Source organism: Clarias gariepinus, chromosome 15 (genome assembly GCF_024256425.1).
Source record: "Clarias gariepinus isolate MV-2021 ecotype Netherlands chromosome 15, CGAR_prim_01v2, whole genome shotgun sequence".
Classification (NCBI taxonomy): Eukaryota; Metazoa; Chordata; class Actinopteri; order Siluriformes; family Clariidae; genus Clarias; species Clarias gariepinus.
This window is the reverse complement of record NC_071114.1, coordinates 14,265,394-14,293,258: the sequence shown is the minus strand read 5'-3', so window position 1 is coordinate 14,293,258 and position 27,865 is coordinate 14,265,394. Positions and strand designations below refer to the sequence as shown.

The following is a 27,865-nucleotide window of genomic DNA, read 5'->3' as shown; positions in this document are numbered from 1 at the left end:
TCTCAAAAGAACGTTTCTAACAACTTGTGGAATCCACGCCTAAAAAGAATTACTGTTGTTCTAAGAGCAAAGCAGGTTTTTTTACTCAGGAGTAATATAGTCTTCATTATTAAATGGATGGTAATGGTATGAAGGCAATTATGTCTATCAATTACCAACTGACTGTCAGTAAAACCCTGATAATATCATACACATGTATAACAGCTTGAAAGAGGAACTTTCCATTTTGAGAGAAACATTGAGTTATCTGTGATGGTTAATCATGATTTAACATGGTTGCACTTTATGAATGGTAGAACAATGCGGTAAGACATCTCAAACTGCAACCCATAATTATCTGTCTTTTCTTGCAATTATAGCAACCCCATGAATAGCTAAAAAAAAAAAAAAAAAAAAGAAGAGAAATGTTGTAAAACATTGTAAAATTATGACAAGTAAGGAGATGGAACATAAAGATGTTTTCTTTCAATTTATTACCTAAAAAAAGAAAATGTCCTATCACAAGTCACACTGAAATGTATTGCTTAAGAAAAAAATATATTTAGATACTTTCTTTTGTTGTTTTTTTAACTTGATTCTTTCCATTATATTCCACAAAAACAAATCGGGCACATGCCCTGTTTCGCCTTCTCCCACTTAAAAAAAAAAAAATGCACAAAGAAATACATAATTCACAGTTACCATTTTGGTTTTTATAAATTAATACAGTCACACATGTGCTACACCGGTCTATAGCTAGAACATTGTATTTTTGACTTGTTATCATCTTTAATTGTTGGCTACAGGAAAGAACAGGCAACTCAAATGATGTGAACTTCAACAAACTGGATTAGAAATGCCCCACCCCTCCCTCTCCCTGATCCTTACCCCATAAACAGCCCACTCTTAAATTCATCATAATTTTTTTCTTTTTTGTGTCATTTCACATATAGGTGAGACACACACAGAGTATAATTTTATAGAGATATGGAGATTAAAATGCTTTTGGATGGGACATTTGTCCTTCGAAGTTGTGAGGTGGAAGGAAGTGCATGTAGTAACTTGTCCTTAAAGGACACATCCATTAGAGGAGTCAGGGCACTTTGTTGCTTTGTTCACTACAGCTAGAACTTCCTTAATATTATGTTTAGGTCGCCCCCACACATTTATTTTATATATTTTTTACATTTATTTTGTAGCTTCTTGGTGTTAGGACAGATTAGGGCTTAAAGGACTAGACTTTGCAACAAAGTATGGAGCACACTAGTGAAACATGAAGCCTTTGCCATTACTTCCAGGTAGTGCTAAATGTTTGTGAACAAAAACTACCAATAATTCTACCAGAGTTCATGATGCAATTGCTGAAGGACCCGCTCCCCACCCCCCCCTCCCATACCAATGGGCAATATTAAGGCACAGAAGCCTTGACATATTAGAGCCTCCACCTTCAAGAAATGAGAGTTGCCCAAATTACTGGAGGAAATTGTGTTGACAAAAAAAAAAAAAAAAAAAAAAAAAACAACACACACCATGAAAAAAAAATTATAATAAAAAAAAAAAAAAAATCCTCCTCATGTAGTCCCTCGGTCCCTAAGTGTACATCTGTGAAAGTTAAGGCCACTTGAAAAGAAAAAAAAAAAAAAAAAAAGAAAAAAAAAAGGACAAGGTTCCATTCAGGCAGGTAATCTCATTGCAAACTCAGCGAGTGCAATTGTGTGTGTTTTTTTTCAATTCTTATTCTTGACTAGAGTCTGGAGTCAGTAGGGGTAGATGCTGGTCCAACATCACTGTGGCTCCAAGGATTTGTTTGCTATTTAGGGGCTCATTCTTGCTGGGATGCTAAAAATGTTCGTTTGCTCCAAGCTCGTCGCAGTCCAGGAATGATCCAAGAACACTGTGAAACTACGAAGAGTGTCCTGTCCTGGGGTTTTGGTTCACCACAACATTTCTAATAAGCAATTCCCAAGCAAATGTTTTTTTTTTTTTCCTTTTTCCTTTTTTTATAAAAAGAAAAAAAACAAATTCATTCTTTCATGCATTTTTTTTTCTTTTAAGCACCTGTGTCTATCACACTTTTTGTAAAACAAAAAAGAGCCAAATTCAAACATTTGCATGCAAAGTAAAGTCCTGTGTAGCAGCAGACCTGTGGGTCTATGGAAGGCCTAATTGGATGTTAGTGCATCTACCCGTGAGGCACTATCGAGCAGGAGAAGATGGCAACTGAGGCCCTATTGTTCTCCTCTTTCTGCATCTAACCAGACAGAATGAGGGGCTTAAACAAGGGCAATTTAAGTAGGCCATCACTCAAGAACAATTTGCAAAAGGTTTTATAAAGAGACTACCATCACATAGACAAGACAGGAGACTTCTCAAGTGGAAGGATGGGCTCAAATGCTTTAAGGATATGTTAATCAGCTGTTTTCTAATGTATGCACGGAGGCAATAAGATTTAGCTGGAAACTTTTGGGGTAAGCCAACATGAACTAAGCAATGTAAAAGAACTTCTCAAAGTTTAGATAGCTAGCCATGTCAAATTCGAAAGGAACTCAAATTAAATATGAAATCGGACTGTCCTCACAAGTCATGTTTTGCTTTTGTAGTTCCCTCTGTTAACCAGTCAATACACCAAGCTGCATTTAAAAAGCTTTAAGGCTCAACACGCACTGTACCAATTCTTGTATTGACCTTGCTGAAAATCAAAGATATGTGCAAATAAAACTTCCTCATCCATAAGAATAGAAACCTGAATGCTATGTGGGTAATGCTACATATTTGTTTTAAACAAGTAAATTGATTAATATTTATAAAAGCATAAACAAAACAAAAAATCATCCCCATTCAATATCTGCTTCATGGCTCAAACTGTGAATGCCCCAGTGAGGGGGGTGGGGGGCGAGTGGAACAAAAAAAAACATGGGTTTTCTGGATTTGTGATAGCTGCATTTGCCCTGGATGGATTTCCATCCCCGTGTTCTCCCTGGGAACGGAGAAAGAAAATGTCCTACACCATTCAAGTCTGCTATGCTCCCTTCTTGCTTTTATTTCTCTTAACAGTTTTTTTTTTTTGTTTGTTTCAGTCCATTTTCATAATCACAGGCTGACAGGGATACACGGTAAAGGTCAGTTTAACTTCCTTTGTGAAACAAGTCTGTTTGAAGGGAAGCATACAATGCTTTTGGGTTTTTTTCTCAGTCACACCAGCCTTACAGTCTCACATTATTCCTGTTCCTGTACATAAAAGTTAACTCTTGTCGCTCCTCAGTTAAGACGTTGTTGTTTCAGGCCATGATGAACTCAGACTTCATGTCTGCCTTGACGTCAGGTTTCCATACAGAGTCGTCGAAGTCCAGGTCGAGCGAGCCTTCACTTGACATGCTGCTGTTGCTGTTGCTGCGTCCAGCTTTGCGGTTGGGGAGCCATTGGTACGGGGCACGGGAGTCCCTCCGAGCCTTTCGCCGTAGCCGTTTCTGCTGCATAAGCAACTGCAGGCGCTCCACCTTGCAGCGTGTTGCTCGGTTCTCTGTCTGCCTCAGTCGGTCACCTGCGGTGGGAACAGGGAGCAAATCAGCGTCAAGTCCCCGATACACATAGCATTACATTGAAATTTTTGTTAGAACTCTGGCATGGACTGAAACTCATCTTGTGACTGTTCACTGTCTGGGAAGTGAAGCATCAGCTTACAAAGTGTGTACAGCACTAGCTAGTGTTCTAAATTGGAAACAATAACCTGTTTTAGTCCCTCTCCAAGTAGGCACACACCTGCATTTACTTGCAATATCTGATATCAGCACAAAGTATTTAAGTGCATGGCTTTATGTTCGTTTTGACACTCTTATCACTCAAGGTCTACAAGAATGTGACCGTGAGATTTCCAAGGACAAAATAGAGATACGGATTTGGTCAAAGTCACCAGGGAAAACAACACTTCAGCCAGATGCGAACACTCAAGTGCCACTAATGTGACTTTTACATGCAAATATATTGTGTCACTTATCAGTTACCATCACTAGAGCCCCTCTTAATGCATTTTCCTCCTGTTAATGTGCCTATTGGTAAAGAAAACCTTTGAGTTTTTGCTTCTGCAAGCATCAGACCACACAGTCCTACTCAGCTTTAATTTCATTTATAAATATATTCAGAAGGATTGAAGGGAAAAAGCAACCACAATCTATTAGCTAGTTCCATTAGGATCTCTTCCAGAATTAAATAATGAAATAACAGGCTAGAATGTCAATAACCCAGAGCACAGACCATCTTTCACTGGGTGCCACACACACACACACCAGCAGAAGCAGCAGCAGTAGCTTTTAACATGGATCGATGGCAAATTAAAAAGACCTATTGATTAAACCTTAGCTCTAGTGCGGCAATCCATCTCTAGGCGAGGACACGGCTATTGGCTTTCAATAGAAAATGCAAGCGAATGGAAATTGTAAGCGAAGTAGACCAGTCCCCCCCCCTTGCTTTCCTTAGCCCAAGCTTACTGAACGAGTGTTCACTCGCCCAGCTCGAAGTAAAGAGACGCACCCCCCCCCCCCATCTGCTTTATAGAAAAAAAAAAAGTGGGGAGGGGTGGGGGGCAAAGACTATTGGGAGGCCCACATTCTGGCATTATACCTCTGTGGAATGAGGACGCGTTGGGGCACCCAATTCCATCTGCTTTATCTGCTTTTATAAAAATGAAAGGAGACGCATCTTTACATACTTTATTAGTATTTATTAGTGGGGTGAGGATATTAACAGTAACTCAAGATGCTGACCTAATCAATGATCTGTCTGCGTACTTTGTATACGTGTGAAACATCAGCTAGTACTTCCTCTCTGGTGCTGTCTTTCGCCTTCAAATGTCCTCTCAAGCAGTCCTCAAGCTGCTGATTACACAAATCTAGGGCATTCACCCTCACCTTCATAGATCTTCATGATACGCACATGGTATTAAAGTTGAGGATTTTTTTTTTTCTAAATAAAAGAAGCTCAGACACGGCATTGCACATGTAATGCAGTGCATATACAATGGGGTAAAAGGGTGCAAGAGCATGCCAGGCTTTTTTCCCCCTCCTTAGTGAGAATCTGTATCGGTTCCCCACATATGGCCAACGGAGCAGTGAACGGCAAGAACCTGGCACAAGCATACGACTGCTCGCTTAGGGAAATGTGAAAAGAAGCTGGACTTAACCTGCATGTTTGCTCTCTTGCGAACATGCCCTCGGCATGCTTGCATGCTGAAAGCAGGAGCCTGATGGGGGGACTCTGTTTATGGCAGTGGGGGTTATTATTAGGCTGTGGCTGGAAGCCATCCTGCAGCGCTTCCTGACACGAGTGCAGAGAGGGAGAGATGAAGCGAGAGCCTCAGGGAGAAAGGCCAGGCGTCAGGGGTGGGGGCTGGGAGTAAAAGCAAGGATACACTGAGAACAAAGGCAGGAGAGTGCAGTGAAAATGCCCTCTTTCCTTCAGTGGTTCATGCTTTTAAAGCTCTTTCCTTTACGAAGACCCCGGCATGCTCCATGTACACATGCACTTGGGACTTAAGGGCAGAAAAGGAATGGAGATTTTCTTTTTGCCTTTGGCGATCACAACTGAACAGAGGAGGACACTGATAAGGGAGACGAGAGGATGAGTAAACAGAATTCCATCTCCTCCACGCTCAACCTCCCTTGTTAGCCCCCCCCTCCCCTAAGCCCGTAAGCCGAGGTTGTGTTGTTTCAATGCGAGATGCATGCTGCAGTGCCCTCAATCACATGCAATGTGCTCATGGCACTCGCCCATTTGTGGCCCAAATCCTGCAGAAGCGGGAGAGAACCAGAAGACAAAACGGCACAGCCTTCATGCTGTGCAGCTGTTCAGCCCAAACACGACATATACACCTGGCTTTCCTTTTCCATTCTCCAACCCCCACTTCCACCCACACCCCTCCCCCAGAAAAGTGCCGCAACAGGGGCATCCAAGGGACGTAGAAAGAAAGCAAATAAGAATGAGTCCAAAGAGCTGGGACATTTTACAGTAAAAAGTAGCAGTGTGCCTTTCTTAAAAGCAGAACGAACTCCAGGTTGCTTTGTGTGTCCGGGAAAAGCGGTTGATGCATGAGAATGTATTGATTGGCTTTTTTGAGGGAGGAGGATTTAGCCCAGGCCCTCATGCAGATACAGGGGAGGACAACAGAATGAAAATTTAAGGCGGTGGCAGGGGGAGGGTGGAGAAACACACACACACACACACACACACACACACACACACACACACACACACACACACACACACACACACACACACACACACACACACACACACACACACACACACACACACACCTTGATTATGGGCATTTGGTCAGTTATGAAAGAAAGAAGTAACCGTAAGCCTTATCAAATACTCCATGCTGGAACATTTAAGCAACTACAGTACTTGACTTTGCCCCAGCAAATCAGCCTAATTAACAGTTGTTTGGGCGGTTTTTTTTTCTTTTGCATTTTTAGAAGAAAAAAACCCCTCAATGATCTGATGGCACATCATGATAGTTTAATTTTTTAAATACAGGATCTAGTTCTCTTTTTACCCAGTGTAGTAGCTGCCATATCCCACAAACCACTAAATCCTATGCTCATGAAGAACAGTGATGGCTATGATAACAAGGATACTTATCTTCCTGTGCCATTTAGGGGCAAATAGACTACTCAATTAGGAATTGGCAACTTTGATCCTTTCCAACATTTTTTTTAATAGATTAGGCCCTTCCACACATCCCATTAACGGCTATACCCAGCTGTGCTCTGAAATCCTAGGGTACTGCTGAACTATGTTCCAGCTGCAGCATGTTCCTAGAGAGCTGGGAGACTATCCAGGTCTGCCTCAGGGTGAACACAAGCTCAGACTGGCTACACTGTAGAGGACAGCCATTGTGTTCAGCCATCTGGAGCTGTAACTAAGGGAGCAGGCAGCCCCTCCATCTTTGTCCCCACTTGGATGCGATGCCATCAACGACCCCACAGGGAGCCAGCATCTAAAATAACTGTTATTTGCATATGGGGAGCAATAAAGGGCACTAGACAGCGGTTCTATACAGCCCTGCCCAACAGTCGAGTTCAGTTACGGCCTCACAGCAGCAAACAGGCTGCCTGGGGGGCTTCTTATACACTCACCATTGGCAGAGCTTCACCAGGGAATAAATTATTGAGTGGCGTGTAGGTCAAAGCTCCATAGTGACCGAGAATGAGGCCTGGGGCACTCAATCGAACTGAAAGAGATCTGCAAAAGCAGCAAGCAAGTCTCTGGGAGAGAGAAGCCACAGCTCTGTTTAAACAAGGGGAAGGCCATGGACAAAGACAGCCAAGATCGTGACATTTCACGTGTTATGGAATGTACACAGGAGCCGGCAGCATTTGCTTTTGGGTGGATTAAAGGAGTGACTTGAGGAATTTGAGTGGTCCCCGCCCTAGTTTCCCCCTCTCTTGGACTCCCTCACTCTTTCTCTAAAGCACAATTCCACCCGGCCTTCCCTAACCCAAACTAAACTAACCTGAGCTGACAGATCGGTTGGGGAGAAGAAAGCATTCCTCCCACAGCCCCCTGCACTCCACTCTGTTTCAGACTCAATTCAATCCTCTTTTAATCCCTCTGTTGGACTTTAACACAAGAATTTAGTTCCTATATTCCTTGGCTGCAACCATCTAGCTTTCACTACCTCTTTTGTCCCTTTGCTTTATTTACCTCTTCATTAGTTATTTTTCTACTTTCTTGTCCTTCTTCCATTTCTATAGCACTTGAATGGGATAGGCTAGTTGTTCTGTTGAGCTATTTCGACACATTGGTGAAACAATGTTTAATGCTGGGCTGTGAGCACAGAGACCCCACTGAGCTAAGGACGACTTCTCCAAATCAAAAAAAGTCCCCTCAATGGGCAACCTTTCCCCTCCCGGGGTTCAATATCTAGTTTAACCTCCATCGATGACCCCTTCATGCCGAGCATACTCTGTCAAAGATCGAATCTAGACTTAAGGGTTGGGGCATCTGTTGCTTTCCTTATTGACAGACTTAAAGGAATGGAAGCCTCATGGAGACAGGACAAGTACAGTATGTGACACTTCCAGGAGGAGTATTTACCCAGAAGGCATTGAGCAAACTGAGGTGCGTGTGTGTCCCAGGCTATTTCTATAAGAGAGAGAAGCACATGTCTGTGTAGACCCTAAAGGTTGTATGGCATGTTCATCAAGAAGTGCGAAAGGTTCACGGTTTCCTTTGCTTCCCCAATTCAGACATGGGTAACAGAAGTTAAGAAAAAGACAGTGGGTCACCCTGTCCTAAAGCATACAGGAAGCAACAGTTAGATGGGAGGCATTTGCTGCCCGGTTATAAACAATTTTTTATGAATGAGCTCTTGGTACAATCCCCCCCACCCCCTTGCAGACCTCGGAATACAATGAGCATTCTCTCAGAGATCATGTTTCTTGTATAAATCTCTCTATTTAAAGGCCAAAAGAAAAACAAGGCGTCATTGAGGAGGCCTGGCTCGCAGTGCCTGGATGGTTTTTACAGATGGAGCCCAAGTGCTGGCCTGCCAGAGTGGAAACAGTAGGAAGGCCCATTGACTGGAAATGTGGGAGTGGAACAAAGAAAGGCTGATGATAGATGCAGGGGGTGAGTGAACAGAGCACACAAGATAAGCTATGCATTATCTTAGAGGAAGGGAGGACTCACAACCCCCTCTAAAGCGGGGGGGATTTTTAGTGCAAAAATCATAGTATTCCTCTGATAATTAAATTCATTCTGCACAATGTTCATAAAACAAAACAGCATTAACGCAGCCCATTTCCTCATCCAAAAGCTCAGCTCTTTCTTTCTACCTGCCACACGCCTGTGAAACCTATCTTAGCTGACTATCTCCTGCACCCACCCTCCCCCATTCATTCTCTCCTCAAGGAAAGCTGACACCATCAGCACACACAGACAAAGCCAGACGTGCTGCTACTGCCAGAATGCAACCACTGATGCCTGACAGAACAAGCCTGCTGAGAAAGGCAGTGGAATCCCTTGACAGCACAGTCTTTTCACCTCACTCTATTCCCTTATTTTCTAAAGTACCACCAACACTATCTTTCAGTATCACACTCTTTCATTACAGTGAAACAGCAGTGTCACACTCCAGTACTCTTCAGCAGAATCCATGTGTCATTCTCAATTTTTATAGAATAAAAAAGAACATATACCATGTTAAGGTGCTGTTACTTACCAGGAGGTTTGCACATTCGGACCTGGCTCTGGCACTGTACCAGTGGGTGGAGAGGTGCCTGGCTCACAGACGGCACAGAGGTAGCTTTGGAGGAGAGGCTGGCGAGCTCGGCTGCGGCTGATGGGGGTGGCGAGGGAGCAGGAGATGCTGCACCGCCACACTGTGTCTGGTAGCGAAGCTGTGTGAGAGAGGCAGGCATGCCCTGGTAGTGGCGTGTGGCGCTCAGGAGGTCATTTAAGATCTGCAAAATGGTGCTGATGTCACGCCGTGGCCGCCCACTGCTGTCTTGACAGTTTGGATGCAAAGTGCCTAAAGGGAAAGAAGTAAAGTAGATGATTAATGGTTTAAATTAAAAAGAATTTAAACGATAAGGCAATTTGCTCTACAGAAACTTGGTGAATACCTGAAAATGTCCCAGAGAAGACTCCAGGAGCATGGTTGACAAAGCTTTCGATGATAGCACCTGGTTTACGAGACCGTGATGGTGCGCTGCAGTTGCCTGCAGCCTTTGTGGTGCAGTTTGCCTACAGAGGAAAAGGGTAAATGAAAATGTTTGCTCATTAACATGGTTTGTTATGTTAATGGTGCATATTTGAAATTGGATGGATTGACCCTTACCTCCGGACAGGAACCAGCAGGGCTAGAGCTGCTAGTAGAGCTCTGACAAGCAGACAGAGGCTGCTGAGAACGAAAGGTGGCTTCTGCAAGATGTGAGGAGCGGGTAGGAGTACTGCAGTGCCTGGATGTTGAGGTGGGATACATAGGGGGCAAAGAGTGGCCAGCAGGAGAGGCAGGAAACGGTGAAGGGCTCACAGGGCTTGGTGGAAGAGTTGTTTGCGCATGGTGTAGGTGTGTGTGTTGGTGGGGGTTATGAGAAACCCTGTTCTGGGTGCCAGCGATGGCTGCAGTGCCTGCTGAATGTCCTGTTGTGCCATCAGAGCTACTACGTGTGAGAAGATGCTGGTGCTGGGACTGCTGGTTGCCCGAGTGCTGTGCTGCCAATTGCAGCTGGACAAACATCATGTGATCACCCACGCGCAGGGCCAGGGTCAGAGGAGAGCGGCCAGACAGGAAGTCGCTGACCTACAAGCAGGAAATGAGGGGGGAGAAAAGGGAGGATTTAGGAATGTCCCCATGCAGATACTCAGTTCAAGTAATTTTGGCAAAAAGACTCAATGAATACAAAATTGTGCACATTGTTTTAAGCAATAAAGTGCAATTATGTTAAAGTGCGTGCACATTGACACACACACAAATACTCCTCCACAGCTGAACTCTACCATTCAGTACACCCACAAAGGACCAACTTATGTCTGGCCTTGGGCCTTAAAATTCCACCACAGAAACAGGATGCAGACCCACTTGCCTAGCAGCCACATAATGGGCAATTGTTTGAGGGCTCAGAGTGGAAGTGAAATCCTTGCCCATTTTAGGAGTGCTCAAAACGGAAAACAAGACCAAGCCTGGGTATCCGACACCCCCACCCCCCATAATAAAATAATAAAATAAAAAAATTCAGGAAGAAAAAAAAACAAACAAAAAAAAACATTGGACTTGTCTAGACATGACTTGTCAAGTATAACTTTCTTCTAAGGACTTAGTCGTTACTTACGGATTTAATTATTTTACTTTTTTATACAAGATATATTTATTATATCAATGTGTACATTAAATCTGCAATATCTAATTAATAAGCAAAATATTAGTCATTTAAGTTATGAAGTTTTGCAGCAAATATGCACACCTTTGCAGCTTAAGATCTGTGGGAAACTCCATGCAAAGGTCACTAATGAGTCACCCAAAGTGGTGGGCAGGGAGGACCCGTGCACTGATTGACAGCTGTCATGCAAACAGTAATTGTAATTTGCATCAACCTACACAGCTTAGACACTTAAAAGAGGCCCCTGTAATAGCTGCATGAGTAACCTCTTATATGGCGTCAGGCATAGGGCCTCCACTTCAACCGTGTGGCTACATCATGGAGGCAGTGGTGCAAAACCCACAAGAAGCTTTGTGTTTTGGGGCCTGTTATTCCACGAGTCCGACTGCGAGACCCCGCATTACCCTTACAGATCGTTCCCCACTGAGCCAGAGTCTTCACTGACTCATACCCCAGCCATTTACACTACCCACATAATAAGAGTGCATGAACATTGAGCAACCAGCAAGTGTCCCTACGAGGCAAGAACAAGCTGCATATGGCAAAGACATTTAGCACAACTCAAATAGCTTGTCAGTACCTCACCTACTATGTGCTTCTCTAGCATTAACAACAAATCACCATGGTGGACCAAAATGGGCTTGTTTTAACTGTTATCTTGTACCCTGATATTAAAATTGCTAAACACCACAGATGTTTTTCCACATCACGTGCAGACACCAAGGGATGGAAAATGGAACCAAAACATATTAAAAGGCCATTATGAAGTGTGTGCAATAGCCATCTCAAACCTATCCTAGCAAACCCCAGTTATGCCTGTTTTATAAATAAATAAATAAATAAATAACGGGGGAAAAACATAACCTGGGGCTTGAAATACAGATTGTGTTTGGAACTTGTCAGCTAAAAATGTTAGAAAAACAGGTTAGAAGAACAGGTTTTTGTATTTCATGGGTGTAATGTGTGCTGGCCTACAGTACAACACCCAAAGAGGGGTTATGTGCTAAAAAGTGACTAAAACAAAGAGGCATGTTTGTACAAAAACAGCTAAAGGCCATTAACTTTTGCGCTCGTGATTAGATTTCTGATCAGACTCTAATGGCGTGTTCTCAAATGTTTTTGAAGTTGTCTTTGACCTTCAAATTGAACACAACCTTATGTTTTCTGTTTCCCCACCTCTCATGTTCCAAAAAGCAAAAAAAATAAATCTGCTTTAGGTTGCACTGGCGTCTAGTTGCAATGGAGTACGCCCAGTTTAAGTGGTTTAACTTTTTTACCTTTCATAACTTTGAGCTTTGCTCGGTTTGATGCATTTTGCACTTTGGTGGACTGCCTTTACTATGCAGTAAAGGGGGATCAAACACAGGAAAAGATTAGTGTGGCCTGAATAGGGAGAGACACTGGGTTGAGAGGGTGGGGGCAGGGTGGCAGCAGCACTGAGATGCTGTTCGTTGCTGATGAAATATTCAGTGATATCCAGGCTAGGACTCTTCATTGCCGCTTCCCCCACCCCTCTCATCTTCCCAAGCTCACTGGCTATCAGTCTTATTGAGTAATTTTTCATGCAGTACACACTCCAAGTGCTGGAGCTTAATTAGAAAACAATACAGAGATGCTCATTTTTGGTAATACATCTACAACATCCAATCATAAGACCAAGTCAATGAACAAAAAGTACAAAACTGTAAAGCTTATTAAACTCTACCATTGACAGGCAGGGTTTGACTGGCCCAGAGAAGGTTAGGATAAAACACCAAGGCCCTGTAAAACAGTCGATAACTTGCATTTTCAATATTCTGTAAAAGGACTATGTTAAAAAGGTTGGTAGGATGGGATGCTGACCTGTTCAAGGTTTCCCGTTTGGGTGCTGGTGTTATGCTTTTGGGTCAGACCAGGGGGTGACAGCTGGATTTGATCAGCTGAATGATTACAAAATCTAGAGTGGCATGCCTGATGGGATGCTTGCTAAAGCTTCTGTCATCCCCCATCCTTCTATATCTCATCTAAAGCCAACAATCAAATCGCTTTGAGGTTTTTTTTAAGGGCTACAAAGGAGCAATCCACTTAGACTTTGCTCTGTGCTCCTGCTGCGTCCTCTCTTTCCCTCCATCTCCCTCCCCCGTGTTCTGCCTTCTGATCAGAAATATGCACTATGAAGGCTCAACACCTTCTGAGTAAGATGCAATTGGCTCAAGATGGGCGAGAGACACTGCTATAAGAGACTTTAAATTGATGTATCCAAAACGGTGAGGCACCGCTGTAATTCACACAAATTTTCTCATCTAAATGACAAAATTATGCAGTCATAATAAAATGTTGTATGCTTTTTTTATTCCAGCAATCACAACTGCCAAAAGAGAGGGGAGATGATGCCGGCGAAACTATTTTAACTTCAGCATTATGTAAAACCAACATAACGAGAACATCTTACAGACTACACAATGTAAATGTTCACATTTTCAAAGAGGTTTGTGTACTTTTAATACAACCCAGAACTGTGTTGCAAGAAGTCTGTGTGTCCACCTCTCTATTTTTATCTCCAGCCAACATGCCGTGTTCTGAGTCACTGCTGTCCTTCCTGGTAATTTCATCAGAACTCCACTAGGACACAAGTGGCGAGTTCAGAAAAAACATTTCTCAGCCCATGCTTATCTGTCTCTTCTGACCCTTCCCCCGTCTCAGCCTGGGGAGAGGCCTGTGGGTGAGAACGACAAAAGTGGTGACAAGAGATGGTGACTCGCCCTATATCGTTAGACGCCACTATTTGCATCTGTCCACCTTCACACACAATAGAAAACACTGGCTTTTTCTAAAGATGCCCTGAAAAAGGACCAGTGGGTGTTGCCAATGCCGGTGGGGGGTTATGACAGCAAACCTTCTCTAAAAATAACTCTGAAATGGGCAGGATGTGCTGATATTAGAGGAACAAACTGCACCATTATGTGCAAAGGACAGAAAGATGCAGACACATTTAAGAGCATGTTACTAAAGAGACTTGAAATTGAGGGATCTTCAACTTGAGAGTCCGACACTGGTCATTACTACAGCAGATGTTCAGTTATGCCTAAAGTCAATCACTATAAAGAGTTTTGGGAAAACCATTGAATATATTGGCAGTGTGATTAAATTAACTGGAAAACATATACAAGACAGGATGAAAAGTGCCATTTTAAATCAGCTCAAATGAGGCACTACATGTTTCAGTCCAGAGTCCTTTTCCCTTTTCTTTATCGATGGTGAGAGGAAAGATGTCAGTGAGACATGAAAAACTACCATGGCATCAAATTACAGGGCTGGAGTAACAAGGGAACAATATTATTCCAATAATTGTCAGTCTTTATATTCCAAAAGCACACTCTCTGATTACATGGAATGCAAATATAGATCAGTCTCAGAAAGCTGTCTTAGTCCTCTCTGGCTAAAGACCTTGCAATACTGTATTTCTGTGAGCATGTTTCCAAACATATAACCTGATCTAATTTCACACACACAAATCAACTACATAATTGGGTGGGTGGGTGGGTTTGACACAGGGCTGCGTCATGAAATTAAATGCTGCTCTGGACTGAAATTAGGTGGCCAAATGTGCTCTGGGAAGATATTTTTTTAAATGCTGTTTGTACCAGCTGATTATAATCTTGCAAGTCTCTAGAAGTTCAGAAATGCCAGGACTGGAAGTAAGGGTCTCCCCAGTCAAACCCCAACACACACCACATCATTCCGCAGTTCACAGATTAATGTGCTACTCTAACTTCAGCTCTTTATATTAAAGCCAGGATCTAAAGAGAAAATATTAAAAGACTTCTAGAGATAGCAATCCTGCATATAAGCTGGCAATCATTTATTTAATACTATGCCATGCAGACTGTCTACACAAGCCTAAAATATACATAAAAATCATATAGAAATAATAAAAGAATATCTACATGGCCTCTTGACTGTTTAAGTATATGGCTGTTTAAGAGGACCATTCTCAAGTGGGTGTTACATGGAGCCTGCCTGGGCTTGTCTTAGCTCCGCCATGTTGCCAGGAAACTAAAGGGTGTTTCCTAAAATATGCATACTAAGCATGTGGAGGTCACAAAATTAAATGTTTATGATAAGAAGTTTTTCGTCCTAGGCTTCAAGTCAAACTTTGTGACTCATGCTAGGTAAAAATACCCACAAACCCCACCCCCCACATACGACCACTTATGATTACACATACATCAACAACCACATACTAAACACATATGTAACGCTTACCTGCGTTTCAGTCAGACTCTCCAAAGCCTGCATTACTGACTGCTCAGGTCTTGAAGCTTGAGACTTAAAAGAAACACAAGTGGAGTCATTCATTGTAAGTGCACTCAGTTGCACAAAATTTAATTGGTGGGAAAATGCCTAGCACATTTACCATTAGACCTGCTTCGACTGTCGGTACGAGTGTTAATTTGCTCCCATCTGTAATGCCCAAGTCCTGAAGCTTCCCTGAACTCAGGCGCCTGAAAAGTACATAAACTCAAATTAGCTTGTTCATTTTATCAGCAAACTGCATATCATGAAATGACTACCTTTTTTTTTTATATAGTTTATGTGATTACAGGACAAAGGCACACATGATGTACCAGGTGACCGATAGTCCTATCAAAATGACTGGAAGCCTATCAGCAAGTAAATCATTCAAATATATTCAGGCCCTTGCCAGGTAGGTTTTATTGCTGCAAAACTAAAATAACACCATCTTTGCAAAGTTATTTATAGATGCATGACCAGGTTCGGAATTACAGTATGATTATGGGTATTATTTCAACCACAAAGGATAATTAATTTAATACAGCCACTCTATAAGCAACAAAGCACCGCAACCCCACTCTGATAAAGCACTTATACATACATGTGCTAAGTGTTACTTCTTACTAAACAAAGGGGACATGGGACTTTGCCCAGAGGCACCCAAGTCAAGACAAAGCCGGTAAAGCAAGGCCTTGGTTTTTACAGAATGATGTAATTTGGTGGCGATTACCCATAGAGGCTGTTAAACTGGCTCAATTCAAGGAGAAAACAATGCAACTGTTAGGGGTCATTTGCAAGTGACAAAGAGGCTCCCTTTCATTCCCCTCCCAAATCTGCCACCTTTGTGTTATTGTTAGTCAGTGCAAGATGCCCCAAAATTAACATCACTCCTATTTAACATTATGGGTGAATATTCTAACACATTGTGAGCCTCTTTAAAAAGCATATATGGTCTTGTCTACACTTTAAAACGTCTAAATAGTATGCACAAGCCTGCTACTGAGACATTAGGTCAAACGAAGCATCAGTTCTGTTAATTCAAATAAATTGCATCCAGGGATAATCAGAGACAATGCAAAACACATTTACAACGACAAACACACTTAAATGGTTTTAGTAGATTGGTATGACACAAATTACAACAAAACGCATAATAACGTAAAGAGTCCAAGTCTAACTGGCACAAGAGGCATATAATGACCAGCGGACACGACTCTGGTGCAGCTGCATGCAAAAGTCGCAGCTGATCTCATGACCTCTTTAACAGACTAGATTAAATATGATTGTTGTTATTACTCGCAACTATACTTACGTCTCTTTGTGCAGAAGCGCAAGTCTCTCTTTGGGCACCTTGAGTCTCTGAGAGAGCCTCCTCTTGAGCCCCTCCACCGTCTCCTCGGCGGGGAGGCAGAGCTCGAAGCGCGTGCCCGTTGTCGAGTGGATGTGCAGGTTCATCGGGGGCGCGCTCGGCTGCGGGTCCATTCGAGAGCCTGCGACGCGAGCACAACGGAAAATGGTCAATGGGTTTCGGTTACTTTTTTCCAGAGGATGAAGATGCAGTGTTTCCGTATTTTTGCTTTTGTCCAGATACAAGTCAAACAGCAATATATTCCCAGAAAGGTGTTGGGACTCGAACGGAGAAACGCTTAATTCCTATGTGAAGTCTGCGCGGAGGCAATCCGGAGCTTTAAAGAGGGCACGCGGAGGGGATTTAAACGGTTAGGTTACCCAAGCACAACGGACAAATCCCTTCGCAGACAAGGCGCACTTATTTCGTCCACTGCTATGTCGTTTTTTTTAGAAACAGTACGTGCAGTGTACTGCAGACGAGAGTTAAACCGTAAAACGTCTCTCGCCGCCTGCAGCTCGCTCCTCGCGTCAAACGGAGCGTCGCGTCTCTGCGCTGTGGTGCTCCGTGCTGTACCGCCGTGCTACAATTACACCGACCTATCACAGGCGGGGCCCTACCGAAAGACGTCATCCAGCCAATCGCGACGAGCATTAATACCCACGTGCCGAGTATCCTCCGCCCCTCTCTCTGCCCAATGTCTTTTATCCCCATTGAGGACGAATCCTGGTTAAGTGGGCGAGGCTTAACCTCCTTAGCAACGCGCGAGTTTCCGCCCACTCCGCGATTCTAAAGCCATTCATAACAGTTAAACTGCTGCGAAAACAAAAAGACACCCGGCACAACCTCGTTTCGGTGCTTTTCATAGCCATTTACGTGGGTATCGTGCCAAAATAAATGCACCCCACTCTGCTGCTAATGACTTGTAACAGGTTAGCTGAGTATTTTCAGTTTGAGATGTCTTGGATCGGATGATAACATGCTAATAGAATTTTTCAGTAGATCTTGAACCATCGTGTGTCTGTGTGCAATAATTAATGAATACTGCAAAGATTGCAGTGATCATGAATCTTATCGAAGAGGAATGAAAAAACAGACTTTTTAAAGGAAGTTCGCGTTTATCAAAGGGCTCAATGATAATGATTAGAAAGGGACGCAAAATGACTGACGTCACTAATCATAATCAGGGATTTGTTAAATTTATAGGCAAACCATGAATGACGACACAGATCAAATCTTAACTCTTAATAATGCGACATTATTAAAATATAATTGATGGCCGATATACTGTTCTGTTTTGTCATTATGTTTATATATATTGTTATCGAGACAATAATCGATACACACACACCCCAGTCTAAACAGGTATATGTGCAGACTACTATGCTGGAGCATTCCCTTAGTGTTCGAGTTTCCACGAAACTAAAATAGATACTCGATCGCCTACCAGTGGTGAGTCTGGGCATAAATAATTCAGCTTTCAATCCCGAACACATAGTACACTGCAAATGCAGTAGAAGCCATTATTTGGTCCTCTATTCAGTGCACGTAGATGGAAAGCATAAAGTGATCTAGGGCTTTAGTCAAGCACTCTCTCTCTCTCTCTCTCTCTCTCGCACACACAATAAATATAAGCAGTTGTCAGTAGTTACAGCGTCTACTCACTTAGCCCAGATAAACAGCCTGAACAGGAAACTACGCACATGTTTATTATGCTTCGTCATATTTAAATTAGAGTGTTTACGCCACAGATGTCGCTATGTAGATTGGCAAGATAAGAATATGACACACTCAGAATGAAAGGTAACTACCTAACTGTAGTATTGCTTGTCGCTGGTGTGGCACCATTAAGGGCTCATTAAAGCGTTTTGAACCTTTATTACGTAGGGTATCATTTACCTTTGAAGTGTCTCGGGGTGAGATTAGATTAATTTTAATCTTATTATTATTATTATTATTATTATTCCAATAAAGGTATCTTAAGGGTTATCTGCATGCATTTTCTCAAAGGTCCCGAACCCTTGTTGTCCCCTATTAGTACCATCCAAGCAATGGGCAAAAGTACAGTTTGGTTCCAGTGCAGGAAAAAAACTCACATACCACATGATCCTAATCCAGGATCTGCGTGACACTAATGTTCCCATAACATTTTTACTATCCCTTTCTCCCGAACAAAATCACTCTGCAAAAAATGCTCGTGGTCTTCCTGATATAGCCTGTCGTATTCAGGATTTTCTCGACATATCGATTTGAGCATTAACACCAGGGTCCAGATGCGCGTCCAGCTGTGAGTCTGACATTTTAGACTTACCGATTATAGTGGCGAAAACCTCAAAGCTCCGCGTTTCCTGAAGGTCCCCCGGTTTCGGCATGTATTGAGTGGGATCTGTGTTTCAATTATACACTAAACCACGATCTTATAGCCTTATAGATATATAGAGTAATATATCCCCAACCTACGATCAGTTATAGTCCTCTTCTTTAAACAGGAAAAGGAGACGCCGGTATTCCTGTCCTGTTCCGACTTGAGTGCCTTTCGCTTATCTGAGTCTATTTATAAGGTCCTGCGTTGAGGGAAGACCGATCACTACACAATCAGCCAAGCTTTTTCAGTCTACCCGTATTCGAGTAAACTCCGCCTCTGCCGGGTGAATGAACTTGACGCAAGGGGCGGAGTTTGCAGGAATACGGGTGAGGGAAGACAACGCCGCTACTACAGTGGGTGGAGAGGAACCGACAATTGCTGCACTGTCAGCGTGTGTTTTAAGGTGGACTGCTAAGAAATACAATATTATCATTTGATACATTTTATAAATGTAAAATAAATAAGCTATTCCATTCATGCACATACATGAGGAATTAAAATGACTTGTGTATAATAATATTTTCACGTCTTGTCTAATATAAGCAAGCTCACGTGTCTTTTTTAAATGGCAAACAGAAACTGCTTCCTTAAAACGAAGCCTATTAAGCGAAGGAAGGAGTCACCGGTAATGACGACATAGCACGAAGACGAATCCAAGCAACCAGTGAGGCAAAACATATTGCCTGGATACGCAGGAACACAACGATAAACAGCCGCTTGTCTTTGTTTATTATTGCGTGTTATATGTGTATAAACATATAATAAATATATTATACAGACTGATAATGTAAAGGTACATTTCATCAGAAAAGCAGTAATGCCAATTGACACAAACTCCCAAATATGCTAAAATAAGAAATATGTATAATTTATCCCACCTTGTGAAGAATAAAACAGTTTGCTTTTACTTTCATTACATTCAACACCTTTTTAACGTTTTTATTTTGTATTAGTTTAATACTGTAATCTTTTTTTTAAGAGTCCAAGTAAATAAATGCAGTGATCATTGATTCCTGATCATTCATCAAAATGCAAACTCTCTTTCAGACCAAGGCTATACACATAACTTTTTATCAGCCAGTTTATCAGTTACTCCTACTTTATACCTTCAATTAGATACAACATGGGATGGCAGGTGTGGTGGGTATAAGCGCCTAATGACATGCAGTGTAGGCCGATTTATTCATTCATCCATCTTCTCTACCACTTATCCTGTGTGCAGAGTCACAGTGGCCTGGAGCACAATGAACAGGGTACCAATTCATCTCAGGGAACACACAGGTGGGTATGTCAATTAGCCTAGTCTGCATATCTTTGGACTGTGGGAGAAAACAGCGTACCATAAGGAATATGAAAACTCCGAGCACACAGATCAGAGGTGGGAATTGAGCCTGGACTCTGGAGGTCCGAGGCCACAGTGCTAACACCAGTGCTAGCCACTACGCCACTATGCCTCCTGTAGGCTGACTGTTGTTTCCAAATTGCCTGTAGTGTATTGGGTGTGTGAGTGGGTGTGTGCTTGCACTCTGTAATATGTTGGCACTGCATCCAGGGAATAAACCAACTTGTGCTCCCATGGGAGTTCCCTGGGATAGGCTTCAGGCTCCCATAACTGCAACCCCCAGCACTGCACCCCCCATATGGAAAATAATGAACTTATACAGTGGTATATATGGCCTTTATACCACTAATGACTGTAGCCCATCTATTTGGTCGCTTTGTGTATCAGTTAAAATAGATGAACACTGGGTCACTGCTGCATGATTATTATTTGGGTGGTGAATTATTGTCAATACAGCTGTCACACATTGTGATATTTTGGTTAAAATGCGTTTGTTCTAATTAAACATTTGTATCTGAACAATGTTTAAAGTTTTGCTATTTATATTGTGTTATATTGGTTCAGTGCTTGCAGCATGCAAATGAACCATTCAAAATACATTAACAGCTGCAGCAATGTTTTCTCATGACTTAACTTGTTTAAAATCTAAATAAATTGATTGTTTGAAATAATTAGAATCCATATTATTTTACTGGAAACAAATTTGGTTAAACTATATATTTGGTTAAACAGCTCCAGGGTCCCTGGTTTGTGTGGAGTTTTGCATTTTTTCTGCATTCCCCAGTTTCCTCCCACAACCTTAAATCATGCTGTTTAGTACAATTGATAAACTAAAAATGCCCCTTAGTAAGTGTGTAAGTGTGTGCATAGTGTTTTGCAAATGACAAGCAAGCATGCCAGATTATATTCCCTCCTCACGCCCACATGTTCCTAGGAGAGGGTCCTGATCTCTACTGCCTGCTTTGCACCTCTCATACAACACAGTGCAAATGTACTTAAACATTTCTTCCAAAGTCCAAATGCAGAATGTCTCCATTAGGTGCTCTGTGTAAAACACACACACACACACACAAACATGTTTTTTTTAACCATGTCATTCATATATATATACATATATATTTATTATTTTTGTTTGAAAAGTGTAGGCCGTGCATGGGCGTTCATTCATATGTGGGGGAACAGCATTCCTATCTATTAAAGTAATTCTCCCAGTCGGATGCAAGTCAAAGAAATGTGACAGCCCACATATCTGTTAGCCCACCACTGTTTTTTTTTCATGACTCTTCCTTGAATTATAAAGGATTGTATGAGGGAACATCTGCATCAAGCCAAGGACTGTGGTTTATGAACTCCTGAATAGGAGTTTAATACAGAAGGTTGATGAATGGTGTTGGAATGTAGCATTTATACAGATTTTTTTTTTCTAGAACTAGAGTTGCATGCAAATCAGACAAAAAAAAGGTAATGATTTGTATTAAATAAAGACCACAGACCTGTTTCAATAGTGAAGTTAAATTAGAAACTAATTTAAAATGGAGAGTCAAAGCTATAATTTACTATATTTTTGGGGCAATTGTGGCTGAAAGTATAATGCTTTGTCACTGTATAAGATTCACAAACAAAAACAATGCTTAAAATGTGAATACTGTACAGTCATTACTGATATACAAAATCATTTCCAGACTTTTGGGACAATAGAAAATAAAATAAATTAAAAAATAAATGCCATTACAAGACTTTACAGGAAATCTTGTGTTCATTTTTAGTTTAGAAATACTGGTTAGTCTGCAATATTTGCTCTCGAGATGCACTCGTTATCCGCCACCCACTCACCTGCCCACACACTTTTACCCACACACACTTCCTTGCTAATCCTGGGTCACCGTGGATTAACACCGTCCCACGTTCAGCTAATTTAATCAGAATGTGAGCTACACGAAGCAGCTGAGTGCAAGAGGCCCTGCGTCACCCTGACATTTCACAGGTGCCCTCTTCTCAGCATGCACTAATCTGATCACTGTTATGGACGGTCCACTCAGACACTTAGAATAGTCATATGCAGTGGACCATGGTAGCTGCTTCATGAGTAAGCAACTTGCAGGAGTGGAGTTATAAATTATTTTCATGCCTGCATGGCGAGAGGATTTGATGTGTGTGTTGCTTTGGCCTATTACCAGCAGCACTGTCCAATAACCTTTGCCCTATTTTCTGCACATACAAGTTGCTTTTGCACAACTATTGTAAACTTTTGTCAATCCAAGTGGTAGTAAACTGACAGTCTAAATACATATTCATTTAGGGTTTGTATTGTGCTATCAGCTGCTGCTTTTAAATGGCTGTCTATCAAGAGTAGAAGTAGAAGTAGACTTAACTGTGCAATTTTATGCATTATTTTTGTACTGGGCTGGGATGGTGTAGTGGTTAGCACTGTCGCCTTGTACTGCCAGGGTCCGGGTTTGATTCCCGGCCAGGCTTGATTCCCGTCTCTGTGTGTATAGAGTTTATATGTTATCCCCGTGCTTGGTGGGTTTCCTTCCACAGTCTAAAGATATGCAGGTTAGGCTAATTGGCTTTCCCAAATTGCCTGCTGTGTGTCTGTGATGGCTTGGCACCCTGTCCAGAGTGTACTCTGCCTTGTGCCCTGAGTCTCCTGGGATTGGCTCCAGGTCCTTCTGACCCTGAATACAGAATTAGGCTGTATAGAAGATGAGTGAGTTTTTGTACTGTCTTCTGTAACCACTTTGTCTTGCTCATGGGTGGATCCAGAGCTTATTGTAAGAACATTTTGCAATGAGGGTATGATTCAGTTATTTGATTTCTTTATTTTAATATTTATTTAATATAATTTTTTATTCCATTGCAAACTGATAGTTTATAGGCATAACATGGTGCTGTGGGTTGAAGGGTGGTTCAGCCTCTGTGGTTTGGTCTTGTTTCCGCCTGCATTCCATGGCTGTGTGATTTGTTTGGGATCTGAGGAGTTTAAAGGCTGGTTTGGCAGACTTGGGCTCTTTACTTGTTGGGCCCCAGGGGCTGCAGGCTGTGGTGCACTGAGTGTTCTGGTGCCTTTCTACGGTGACCAGCAGTGACCTTTTTTTGATTTTGATTTGTGCGCCACTTGCTTTTCTGTGGGATCAGACCAGACAGGCAGGCCTTTAGCTCTCTATATAATCCGGTATCCTAAAGCACTTATACCACCGTTTTACTAGTGCTTAGAGAGCATCAAGGTAGAAAGTTCTTTCAGCATGCCAGATCCATGATCAGACTGCCTGCTTCATTTCTGAAATGCTGGCCTCACAGGAACTCCTTTAATGGGCCAAACATGTGGAAATGGTTTAGAGTTAGGTCAGACCTGTTCAAGGGTATGATGCAATAACTCCTAGCTGAGTTCCTTTATTGTGCAAATGGTGTTTGTGAATGATTTTTGTTCCCAGTTCTTACAGACAGATGCAGCTCTTACACAAGTTGGCGACAAGTTATCTGTTGATTTTCGAGGATCAGGCGTTCTACTTGCTCAATGTTCACAGGGACAACTGCAGTGGATTCTGAGCCACCTCAACCAGTGTAATCATTCATGGACATAGGGCCTTTATTAAAATGCTGGTACAATTCAAATGTTTTGCTGTGACTAAGAGTCTCATGACCGTGCTGTACTTGAAGTCTTCTGTCTCTCTGAAGTCTTCATTCATGAGAAATTTCATCCCAGTTTGACTTGAACACACTCGTTTAAAAGCCTTATTTATTCAATATATGCAGGGTAGCCTACAAGTCAGGATACATAGGCAAAACACTGAACATTCTTAGCGTTTTTATGCAGCTTTTTATGTATACTGTATAGTGATCCCCTCTCGCTGTAGATGTCTGTTCCCCACAGGCAATGGGATACTCTTAACCAATCATGATATTTGATCGTTTCACACAGTGCAACCATGCACCCAAGTTCAAGTAAAAGTACACTACGAGTGACCCTCCCGGTGGTCTAGGGATCAGTTTTCTAGACTGCGCCTGCATTCAGAAACAGCCTTCACACTTGGCCACATAGGTGCGAAAAAGCTCTTAATGTTGACGCCTACACTATAATAAATTCCTGTTGTTTAAACACATGGCAATAAAGGTGATTTATGTAAAGAAGAAAAAATAAAGAAACTCAGATAAACTTGTAGAGTAATTCTCTAATAGGCAATTAAATATTATTGACAATTGTACTATCACTCTGCCACTATCGTACTACACTTATTGTACTATTTGTTTATTGTAAACTGTTTCTGATCATATAGTGCCATTCTGTCTGTTACAAAACATCATGTCCTGCCTGTATTGCATCGATATTTTACAGATTATTTTTTGCAACACCAAACTTGCATTAGCTTTAAGAAAGCAAGTGGGTTTCAGGACATAGTCGGGTCTTTCGCTCTAGACAAATCATGTCTCACATCATAAGTGTGACTTATGGCCTTTAGACAGTTTATTAGAACATGTCACGTTCTCACGCTTTAACCGGTCAGAACGGTTTTAATTCTAGCCGGAGTGCTATTAACAAATGTCACTGCTGAACTCATGAGCCACATTCGAGCACTCAACTACTACAGCAACACTAATTTGCAATGTTAACAGAATGCCCTTTCACCCCTACACCTTTTCAGCATTAGCTAAGCTATGTTTAGTTCTGTTGGAATATCATTACCAGCCATGTTATTTGACTCAGGCAGCAACAGGTCCAGAGCTTCACAGATAATTACTGCGATGTATCTATTTTTAATGTCTTGTTGACCTGATCTGATGTTAACTTGCTGATCCTATGTTCATAATCCTGTGCTATGCACTGCCAATGTTATCCAACTCAGTCAATGTAATTTGTTCGCCTCTTATCATGACTCTTGACTCTTAATGACATGAGTCAAGTGTCTGTTGTTAGGTGTTATTGCAACATTTGCTGAAGCTTGATAGCCGCAATTGCCCTCCCAACTTCCTTCTTTACTGACGCAAATGTTTCACAACTGATGACCCATTACACACTACATGCAATGTTCTACCAGCTCCCAGAATTCTGGGTGGGATCAGTTTAAGATCCTTTTGACCACCTGATCTGCATTCTGCAGCTGCCAGGAGTGCAAAAGCTGCATACAGATGCCATATAAACCCTCTGTAAAGAGTCATCAGTAATCTTTTTTACAAGTGTTGTGTGGAACAGTCAGGGATTACTGCCAGATTTCTCTTGATGAGCATGCTGGTCTTTTTGTAAAGGTTATAGTGCAATCGGTCCATATTTAACAGTGACCTACTCCACGGGAAGCACGTAATCACAGCATACATTACTAAAGGACAAGCAGTCAGAGCAGCCTTCATGGAAGTCAGGCCACAGGACTTTTGGTGACCGACGGTTTGACTCATGGGATGCCCCTCCCTGTAATAAAAGAGCTCAGCTATCAGTACAGACGTCATCATGGTTTGCTGTCACTGGGTCCCCTGTAAATGTCAGTGGCTACTTATTTATTCCTGCATCCTTGCACGAATGTAACACCAAGCAGCCAGCTGAGTTTGATCAATAGTCCTGGCTGCGTCTAACACTTGCCCTTCTCGAGCTAAAAGGTATCAGTCATTTGCAGTGGAATCCAGGTCTTGTCCAAACCAGTGAAAGCGTGTTCACCGAAGAGCCTATGTAGCAGGTCTGGGCTGTGCAGGATGGAAACTAGCCTGATGGCATATTTTCCAAGAGCTGCAGCTCAGAGATGTGTGATTAGGAAAGTAGAGCAAGTAACAGCCTTTAGCCTCGGTTACAACAGGGTTAAAAACAGGGAAAGTGACTCATATGAAAAACGATTCACTTCCCACTCAAATGCACTTTGCCAACACTGGTTTAATATAGATACAGGCCATTATTGTCCTTCCACTTTTACTTTCTCTAACGGTACATATGAGTATCTTTCAAGCAAACTTTCCATAGTGTCACAGTCCACATGTGATAGAGTACTTGCTTGCAGGGCTGATGAGCTTGGCTAAGTCTAAAGGAAAAATGGACACAAGAAAGAGGGCTGCACTCAAGGGAAAAATGGAACAATCTACCAGAAGGGAAGCTTATGCAGGATTCAGCAAAGAGAGAGAGAGAGAGAGAAAAGGAGTCGAGTTGGACAGGAACATTTAGCCATAAAACAAAGCCTTTTTGCTATGCGGTGGCATCAAATGGCCCCTGGCCCTCTGCACACAGAATACAGTGTTTTGCTACAAGAGGAAAAGGGCATGTCTGTGTAACAATGACTCTAACCCTCTCAGGTGTGGGAATTTGCCTCAGGTTTCATGTTGCTTTTATATCTTTTTACAGTGTGGGTTGGGTGTGTTGTGGGATTTAGGGCGGGGATTTGTTTAATACTTGGAACCCCACTTCAAAAATATTCCATAATACACCCTCCTAAACCCTCAGCATTTTAAACAAAACAGTTAGCTGTTGTACATGTTTGTTTTATTTTTGGTTGTTTAAGAACCACCTGATGATCATTAAGATTCTCCAATGAGGAATGTTATTCGAATATTCAGTGATGTAGAAAACAGGTTCGGAGAAGGTTGGGCCATCCTACTTTAAACAATAAACATTGCTAAATTCTGGTTTGCAATGTAATATACTCAGCTAGACGAAGAACACCTTGGAATTGTTAACTGTCTAATATAATATGCAATATTGAAATAAAAATATGAAAATATTTCAAATATACTCTCAAAAATTCTAGGTTCATTGCATGTAAAATGAAATGTGTCATTTTTGCCATTGTGGTTTGCCTTTTGTTTTAGTTTTTCATGATTAAAACGTACAGTAAATAAAAAATCAGTATCTTTAATTATTCACATATTTTATTTCAAGCTTGAGTAAATTATTATTTATACAGTATAAACACATTATCTCTCTTGGTGCAGTTCAGTACACACATGGGGAAGACTGACGACTCGACAGTGCTCCAGAAGACGATCATCGACACACTACACACAGAGGGTAGCCACATAAGGTCATTGATGAAAGGGCTGGCTGTTCGCAGAGTGCTGTATCGAATTATATTCATGGAAAGTTGACTGGAGGGAAAAAGTGTAGTTAAATGCACATGTGAGAGGAATGACTGCATCCTTAAGAAGATTATTAAAGCAAAGCCAATCCAAGAACTTGGGAGAGCTTCATCAAGAGCCACTATGCACAGACATCTTCAGAAAATGGCCTACAACTGTTGCATTTCTACTATCAAACCAGAGACATCAACAGAAGTGTCTTACTTGGGCTAAGGAGAAAAAGAACTGGTCAGTGGTCCAAAGTTATCTTTTCATTTAAAAGTAAATTTCGTATTTCATTTGGAAATCAAGGTCCCAGAATCTGGAGGAAAAGCAGAGAAACACGTCCAGTGTGACATTTTTACTATCTGTGATGATTTGGGCTGCCATGTCACCTGCCGGTGTTGGTCCACTGTGGATCTGTCTAACCGGCAGATTGTAAAACACTTCCTGTCTGCACTTCATGGTGATGCTGTTTTCCTTTCCTAGCAGGACCTACTGAAGCGACTCCTCACAGTGCCATACTACCACTAGCTGGTTGGACCATAATATTCCTGCTTGAGCATCAATTACTGCATTAATGCAGCATGACATGAAGGTGATTGGATGTTATTGAAGACCAGGCTGCTTTCAATAATGCCTTA

The 27,865-nt window shown here is 42.0% G+C and overlaps 1 protein-coding gene across 2 annotated transcripts; it reads right to left on the bottom strand.

Moving 5' to 3' along the window:
* Window positions 1–454: 454 nt before the first annotated feature.
* On the bottom strand, window positions 455–19,088 carry midn (midnolin). Of its 2 annotated transcripts, none has more exons than XM_053513270.1 (8): window positions 18,946–19,088; window positions 16,450–16,627; window positions 15,259–15,346; window positions 15,108–15,170; window positions 9,821–10,285; window positions 9,606–9,726; window positions 9,203–9,511; window positions 455–3,520 (listed from the first exon to the last, which is right to left on the bottom strand). In XM_053513270.1, the coding sequence occupies exons 2-8, from the start codon at window positions 16,617–16,619 to the stop codon at window positions 3,258–3,260; spliced, it is 1,479 nt and encodes a 492-aa protein (XP_053369245.1). In that variant the 5' UTR covers window positions 16,620–16,627; window positions 18,946–19,088; the 3' UTR covers window positions 455–3,257. The 2 variants fall into 2 exon arrangements, with proteins under 2 accessions (XP_053369245.1, XP_053369244.1); XM_053513269.1 differs by lacking the exon at window positions 18,946–19,088 and adding an exon at window positions 18,797–18,933.
* Between the last annotated feature and the right edge of the window lie 8,777 nt (window positions 19,089–27,865).

What these genes read in the sequence shown, in the direction of transcription:
- midn (XM_053513269.1), bottom strand. Translation starts at nt 18,857, where the DNA reads ATGCCGAAACCGGGGGACCTTCAGGAAACGCGGAGCTTTGAGGTTTTC. An exon ending in GCGCTTCTGCACAAAGAGAC is followed by an intron (nt 15,347 to 16,449) that starts GTAAGTATAGTT and finishes TGTACTTTTCAG; the next exon opens with GCGCCTGAGTTCAGGGAAGC. An exon ending in CTTCTCTGGGACATTTTCAG is followed by an intron (nt 9,512 to 9,605) that starts GTATTCACCAAG and finishes CTTTCCCTTTAG; the next exon opens with GCACTTTGCATCCAAACTGT.